The 8,775-nt window shown below is 33.4% G+C and overlaps 1 protein-coding gene across 1 annotated transcript; it reads right to left on the minus strand.

Moving 5' to 3' along the window:
* Window positions 1–7,822: 7,822 nt before the first annotated feature.
* LOC306658838 (non-histone chromosomal protein HMG-17-like) lies at window positions 7,823–8,370 on the minus strand. Its single transcript, XM_079136135.1, has one exon. It carries the CDS (start codon window positions 8,273–8,275, stop codon window positions 8,003–8,005), a length of 273 nt encoding a protein of 90 aa, XP_078992261.1. The 5' UTR covers window positions 8,276–8,370; the 3' UTR covers window positions 7,823–8,002.
* Between the last annotated feature and the right edge of the window lie 405 nt (window positions 8,371–8,775).

Consider the following 8,775-nt stretch of genomic DNA (forward strand, 5'->3'; position numbering starts at 1 on the left):
AAAGCTGGTCTCACAGGACCAGTGTCAGCAATGTGACCCTGGTCTGCCCAGTTCTACCAGAACTGTAAGAAACAAATTTCTTTTGTTTACAAATTGCAGTCTGATATATTTTTATAACAGCACAAATAGAACAAGACACACTTAAAGTTCTTGTCTGGTAATGAAGTAAGAGTTGGCATAGTAATAATATGAAAACTCCAATATAAACTCATTTATATTTCCTAGTAACATGGGCATATGGCTATTATATTAGCTTTACATTAAAAGCAGGTTGTATAACTTATATCCTCTACTTCTCATCTTATACTTTTATAACAATTTTGCAAACTGTTTCTATGTATCTTCATCTCTCAGTTCTATGAACAAGTCAAAATACCACCAGTTATACACTGTAAAATTTTCAATACATTGCAAAATGCACCATGTGATTAAGAGGGAATTCTATTCCCCTAAAGGAATAGAATCCACTATTCCTTGATCTCAAGACCATTAGCTAGGTCAAAGGTCTAAATGTAATTGCTTATAATTTAGTGAATAGAATTATATTTCATTACAAGAAAAAAATATTCTGTTGATGTTACAAACCACTAAACTCTATCCAGAATTGGTTTGATGTAAATCTAAAGAGGGATACACCCAAAGAGCTTAGGACAGAAAATAATTTTCTGAAATAGGTCAACTCTCTAAAATTCCCTAGCTTTATTGGAACAAGCTGTGCACAGCAGAAAGGAAATGGCATTTTAAGTACAACTTTTTTTTAACATTTAGAGAAGTAGTGAATGCTTAGTAAGGTATTGGCAGATGGTCTCATTAGATAAAAGGCTATTAACAAGTGTCATCACCAATAAAGGCAGTGTGGTACCCACATTGAGCTAGTAAGCTACAGACATGTAATTCTGCTTTATTGCTGTTGTGATAGTTGTAATGATTTTACCACAACTCCTGCCAGTTCTGCAATGTCATCTCTTACAGTGAATATAATATAAAGCAAACTCATTTTCACTATAAGGAAAGAAATATCAGACTTCTACTTACTCTTGTTCAGTGAACACTATTTTATGCATGATAGAAATAAATGAAGAGTGTTTGGTGCTCTCTCTACATTTGATGAAGAATGTAGTCCAATTTTATAATTCTGGTTAAGACACTCATACCTCTGCCATGTGAGCCAATTGCTCATGTATGGAGGAAGTCCTCCCATCCTGACAGAATAGGATTTTATTTTGCAGCTATGCTCTAGAATAAACATTTTCTTATACTTAAATGACCTTTTTTGACATTTCTGTATTTTTACTGATTAAAGAGAAAAATTTAATTTCCAAGAGTCATCTTTTGATTCTGTTTATTTGAACAAACAATGAAAACTCAGTGGTATCACTATTGAAAATTGCTGAAAGAATATTTAGAATGATAACCAGCTTAATTCTTCATATATGAATCTAGAAAGTTTTTTCAAAGAGAGAAAAGTTTTAATTCCTTTCTAGTGTAAGTTTACTTACTATATGTGCAATTGTAACCTGCCAAACTAGGCAGTAACTTATAAACTGAATGACAATCTGAGGAACAAGTTTATTGTTTGATAAAAGAGTCTAGCAGTACTGTGCTGAACAGCATTTCCTTTGTCAGTGTATTTGATTAGTTTCCATTGCTATAACACAATACCAGAAACTGGGCCCTTGATAAATACAATAGGTATATTTAGTTCACAGTTTTGGAAGTTCAAAAGTTTGACATTGACATCTCTTGGACTCTAGAGAAGTCCCCATTGACTGTATCACATGGTGAATGGCAACATGGTATGAGGGTGAGTGAGAAGCAGAGATCACATGGTGAGACAGGAAGTCACAGAGTGGGAGAGACCAGTCTTGCTCTTTCATAATGACTCATTCTCACAAGAACCAAACTAGGTGACCCCAGAGAAAAATCTTAATCTCTGTGGAGCTCAGTGCCCCCAGTGACCTAACTAACATTCTCCCACTGGTCACCAGGGACCAGGCTTCCAACACATAAACCCTTGGGAAACACACAATATCCAACATTAGCAGTCAGGCTCTTCTAAAGCAAATAATCAAAGTCTTGGACATCATTTGCTTTTATGTGAAAGTTATGAAGACTTGGTCAACTAATAGAGACATTAAAAATAATGATTTTCATAATGACTAAAGCAAAGTTGTAAGGTATGCATTTTCAAGGATCTTGATATTGAATGTAGAATAACATTTTTAAAATGCTGGTGTAAAGAATTCTACCAGGTAAAAAATTTTAATTTCTCTTCCACGTTGGCATTCTATCTTAAGGTCAGGTAAGTATCTCTTAAGGGCAAGTTATCTAATCTTTCTGCAAGGCAATTTCCTTATTTGCAAAATAGGTTACTACTACTCAGAGAGTTGTTATGTGGATTAAATACACGAATATTTCCAAAGTGGTTGTCTTAGAGCAAACCCCATGTAACCTTTTCTTTAAAAAAATAAAATAGGAAATAGAAAGCTTTTCTCAGAAGATTTGGGATAATTTTCTCACTTATCTGGATACTAATTGATTTGAATTTTGCCTGACATAAATTTTTGAAATGATGTTTTCTTAACACATTTTTATTAACTTCAGTATAAAAGAGTTAAGTGACATGTATTCAATGAAACTTTTTAATATTAGAAAAAAAGGAGAAATATTTATAGCCATTGTTCAGAGGACGAGTCTGATTACTAATCTTACACTATAATATATATGATTGTCATACAAAATTTATATTCTACCTGTAAAATAGAATAACTTGATCCTTGGGAATAATTTATTCTGTCCATAATATTAGTTAATAAATTCCCATTCTGTAGTATCATCAGTTCATATGAAATGTATATGAATAATATTTAAACATGGTTGTCTGTCCCATCATTTACTATGATGTAAATCTTTGCTAAGCTGAGGTAACTGAATAATATTTCAAGTCCTAAAGATGTAAGTACTAAGGAACCATAACTTAAAACTCAACTGAGATGAATAAAAGAAATAAAATAGTGCTTTAAACTAATGTGAACCTAGAAGAATGAATGTCTCTCTGCCCAAATTAGATCATCTCTCAGCAAACTAATGACTATTCCTGACATTATTAAGCTGAATGTTGCAATGTAAAGCCTTATAATAAAACAATGTGTTTGCATACTTATATTTAGCAATGCAAACGAAATTATTTCAATTATTCTTGGCAGGTCAAAAATTATAACAAATATTCTATCCTCGCATACAGAACAAACCAGAATTTAAATGAAGCATTGGCTGTGTTTAAATTAATCACAATGATGATTTGGGTAGATGTACTGTTTTCAATTTTAAATTGATCATATCACTTTTTTAATCTATGTAACCTTTTTATAAATGTATATGATTAAGGGACACACCAAAAAATTTTACAAACAAAATTTCCAGAATGTTGAAAAATTGGAAAAAACCTTACTTTCCAAAAGTAAGATGGTATTGCATTTATTTATTGACTGAATATTTAATTTATTGTGAGCTATCTTTGCCTATCTCCTGTGAACATCTGGTTGACAATAACATCTAAAGGAAAGTCAATGTGCATTCATTACATGGTATGAATAGAAAGGTGACATTTGGGACTGGGGTTGTGGGTCAGTGGTAGAGTGCTTGTGTATCATGTGTGAGACACTGGATTTTATTTTCAGCACTGCACATAAATAAATAAATGTCCATTGATAACTAAAAAAATATTTTAAAAAGAAAGGTTACATTTGGTAAAAATAACCCTTCTTTTTAGTCATAGTAACTGGAGAACAACTTACAAATCAAAGAGTGAACTATCCTGATACATTGAGAGTTTTTCAGTAGATTCTTATTAAAGAACATGTGATCTAAAGCATTCTGAGTTTAGAATGAATTTAAATAGAAGCAGAATCTGTCCACAGATAAAATAACTTTATCATATTTTTAAAAAATAATCATTAAATGTGGCATAAAAATGGGAACTCTTATGAGTGAGAACATGTATAATGATTTACTTTCCCACACCTAAAAGCAACGTGATGTTATTTATTTGGCATTATTTAGTAAACCTTCATACTGAAAAAAATGCCTAGATGCTCAGGGTATGAAAAGTCCTTCCCCTGGCTCCTTGTCACTTCCTCTGTGACAGCCTGACATCTGAGATCTCTTAACCATGATATAAAGAAAGAGGAGTGAACAGAACAAATTGAGATCAGCACTTGTGAAGTACAGGTGAAGTACAGGATCTGAGTCACTTTCTTCCTGACATTCCTTCTCCCTTCAGGTTTGAATGCAGAGAAGAGAAAAAATAACTGCTGTGTTGTTTGGGGTAAGAATGTGGAAAACCCAAATTAGTCTTTCCATTTGATCCTTGAATTCGTATTCACCAATAAATTTTGTGAATCAGAATTTGTGTGTGTGTGTGTGTTTTGTCTTTAATTTTTCTTTTTAAGTAGCCTCACACAAGAAAGGGGTTTATAAATGGTAGAAGTTCATTAATGAAAATGCAAAATTCATGCAATCGAGACAACAAATTAAAAAGATATAATTAATATAAAGCTGTGAGTTCAAGTAACAACTGACAACTTATTTAACCTTTGCAAGTTTCATTTTCTTCTGAAAACAAATACCTTACCTACTTCATTGCATTTTGGGGAAGATAAGAAGAAATGATATAAGTGAAAACATTAGACATAGAGTAAAAGTTCCTAAATATTCCTCATGAGCTTATCATGCTTTTGTACCTCATCTTCTTTTTACTTCATTGACGTGTATACACTGTCAAATATTTTTATATAAATTCCTAAAGTGAATGTGTACAAAGTGAAATTTAGTTAGAACAACTGTGGAATATGAGAATGGGTTTGAGCACTGCTTTGGCAACACATATTGCATGATTTTGCAAAAGTCAATTAATGTGCCTAATCCTCAGTTTTCTCATTTGTAAAAAAAAAGAAAAGAAACGAAAAGAAAAAGTTAATGTGAAAATTAAGTAAATCAGTATATTTAAAGAATTTGTCATTAATTATAATTAAATGTCACATAAACACAGCAAGGTACGTATTCCACTTCCTGTTGTATCAAAGAAGAATGTGAAGATCTGAAACAGTGAACATCTTATTCAAAGGTAAAGAGCTAATAAAAGGTTCAATAGAGATTGAAACTACAATTTCACTGACATTAAAACATGTTCTCTTTTCATTTAAAACACTTTATATCTAAAGTCTAGCACAACAACTTCATTTCAGGGAAATTCTCATGCTTCTAAGAAGATTAATAACCGGTACCATATATAAATAAGATATGATCATAGTCCTAAAACTTTGGTGTTAATTATTTTAGTATTTGTTTACCTGGATTTTTATCACATGGAGAGATATCTGGAAATTAAACATAAAGAGACTTTTAAATATATTTTGATTTTTTTCTGGTGTTGATTAAAGCAGAAATTCAATAAAAGACTCTTTAGCTAGATATAACCAAGATATTGCAGGGAATGTGGTTTCAGGAATGTGTTTTAATGATGTGTGTGTGTGCATGTGTGTGTGTGTGTATTGGAGGCATGTTTTGAATTATTTATGTATGAGTGTGGTTATAATAAGAATTTAAAGTAAAGCAGAATTTCCATAATATATGCATTTAAACATTCCCTATTTTGTGACTCTTCTTTTCTCTGCCAGAATCATTTCTGTGAGGTTTGATTATCCTTTTCAAAATAAGCTTTTATGTGCAAAGTATTAATACATTACTATGGGGAGTTAAAGAAGTGTTAAATGTGAGAAGAATTTCCCAGGAATAGGGTTGCCATATTTAAAAATAAACAAATAAACAAGCAGATCAATTCATACTAATATGTGGGATAGCCAATAAATTAAAATTTCATATAAAAATGAATATTTGTTTTCCTGTAATATTTGGAGTATTCTTGTACCAAAAAAAAAAAAAAAAAAAAAAAATCGCCCCAACTCAGAAATTTTAATTTCAAAGAGTAGATCAGTTTCCTATGCTATAAACCAACTGACACAAATTTGGGATGCTAAATCCATATACTTTTATTATCCTATAATTTCTGTAGGTCAGACATCAGGGTATTCTTATCTATATATCTCCATTCTCTGCCCAGGATCTTCCAAAGGATAGACCAAAGTTGTCTTTTGGGGTTGTATTTTCCTTTAGACGCTTCACTGTAGAAAGATTGACTTCCACTCTCTTCATGCTGTTGACAGAATTCATTTTGATTGGTTGTATAATTCATGGTAGTTTGCTTTTTCAGATCCAATAATGGATGGAAAGAGTCTCTGCTTCTTTGAGTCTTTGCCTTCAGGGAAGAGCTAGCTTGTTTTTAAAGGGTTCTTTCCTACCAATGACAGTCTCATTTTTCATTAAGTCAAAGTTAACAATTAGGGAACTTAATTCAATCAGCAAATTCTTCAACCTTTGACCTGTAAGGTGACATAATCACTGCTATGACATCGTATCATCTTGAACACATTTGCTTGGATAATTCAGTTCAAATTCAAGTGGAGGTGATTACGCCAGGGCATGAATCTTCTGGGGTCACCATATGTGATTCTTCCACACTGGATATCCCATAATTTATTCAGCAACCTCATCATATGTATGTTTTGACAAGGTATGATCATCATAATTGGCTGAAGAAAATCTGAACAAATTATTTTTAAGTGCTGTGTATAGAACATAAAACAAGGGTTAAGGAATTTAGGGAATATATCTGTTATATAGCTTTCTCCCAGCTGCTTCTATGTTGCTATTGTTTTCAAGAATTATCACATTATGCCCAAAATCTGGAAACTGACCGATACAAGCATTAGTTCTGAGAGATTTACCAATAGTGTTTGACTAACTATAACCCAATCATTATTGCTTGTTTACCAATTCTACAAACATATTTAGTTTCCCTATGTCGAAAAATTGTATTAGGTGCCATCAGGATAGAGATTGGCAAAATCCTATTCATTCCCTAAAGGAATCTGTAATCTGGGAAAACAAGGACCTTTATATTGAGAAAATTACAGTCTAAATTATTAAACAGAATACAATTGATTAAAGCATGTTTCACTGAAGTTTTAGTTTGTCAAAATATGCTACTAGGGACTTCTTTTTTTTTTTCCAAGCCAAACTGTATCCAGCTTTATTAAAGACACTTTTCATAAACAATCATGGTATTTCAGGCAGGACATGGGCAGACAATCGTTAACAGTATACAACAACTTTCAAACTCCCTTCTTTGATGGACTACCAAAATCAGAAAGCCACTATAAAACCCAATGAAATCTTCATTTGATGCTCTGAATAGGGAAAGTTTAGAGTGAGGGTTGACATTTCACATTTAGCATGTTGTTTAACAACTTTTCACAAGCCGACCCTGACTTTCAGGAAATGAAATGAAAATGACAAAAATTATTAATCTGAAGATCCACAATCTAGAAAAGGAACTGTTGCTCTTCTGAGGGACAATATCTCAATGTCACTGGGAAGTCCAGATTGCCGACACACTGGTAAAACCAATTGTTGGGAGACAGGTCCCAATAGGTCTGAGTGTAAGGGAGTTAAGTCTATGCCGATGGCAGAGAGGGAGAGGAGGACATAAGATGAATTTGAGTTTTTCCATACCACAAGGCGTTTGTGCCAAGGTGGCTATGTGTGCCAACATCAGGGAATCCCTCCTCTTGGGAGCCAAGAGGAAGTCTCTCAAAACTAGCAGGGGAAGGTGTTTTCCCCCACAGCAATCCAGCTTTGGAGACATTCTACTAGTGACGTATGCGCCTTCCCCTGAAAACAATAATGAAGTGTTCTGTGTGCTAACAACATAGCTTAAAAAAAAAAAAAAAGAAAAAGAAAAAAAGAAAAAAAAAAGGAAAAAAAAAGAATAAAAGAAAAAAAAAGTAAAACAAAATTCTGCATTTTTATAAAACTTGATAAAAAATAGTATTTCAAACTGTACAGTCACCAGAAGTACACAGTTATCAAAAATGCACACACTTCACTTGGCATCTCCAGCACCTTCAGCTTTCTGTGCCTGGTCTGTTTTGGCATCTCCATTTTCTGCAGGGTTATTCCCATCCTTGCCAGCGTCGGCTTTTCTCTTTTTCCCTTTGGGTACCTTCTCTCCCTTCTTTGCAGGGGCCTTTTTAGGCTTGGGCTCTGGCTTTGGAGGAGCAGGTTTAGCAGACAACCTTGCTGATCTTCTCTGTGGTTCGTCCTTCACCTTGGCTTTATCTCCTTTAGCATCTCCTTCAGCCTTTCTCTTGGGCATGGTGGTGATAGCGGTGGGACGCAGGCGCTGGACGCCGGGATGCAGCGGCGGGCGGCTTTGGTCGGTCCGGGGGTCGTTTTCGCCTCTTCTTCTTCACACTGCTCCTACTAGGGACTTCTATAATCAGTAAATTTGAGACAAATAAGGATACTGCATCTTCATTTACTCCTTAAGTGTACTCTATAATACATTATATACTCTATATACTTATATCCTTATATATTATACACTCTATAATACATTATATACTCATTATATACTCTAAATACAGAAAGTCTTTGACAAAGCATATAAAGTATTTAACTTTATGCAACTTTTATTTCACAATTATTTCAGACTATGGAAAGACATTTTCATGTAACACATGACAACATATGGAACTAGAGGTCTACGAAATATTCTTCTGACAATGCTGCCGCATAAAACTGAGGTAAGAGAGAACAGGCTACTGGCATTACAGATTTCAAATGATGTATTACAATTACTCTGCGTCTATATTT

This window comes from Sciurus vulgaris (genome assembly GCF_902686455.1).
Source record: "Sciurus vulgaris genome assembly, chromosome: 4".
Lineage (NCBI taxonomy): Eukaryota > Metazoa > Chordata > Mammalia > Rodentia > Sciuridae > Sciurus > Sciurus vulgaris.

Bases quoted from the DNA above. Each gene is read 5' to 3' on its own strand.
- LOC306658838 (XM_079136135.1), bottom strand. From the start codon at position 8,275: ATGCCCAAGAGAAAGGCTGAAGGAGATGCTAAAGGAGATAAAGCCAAG.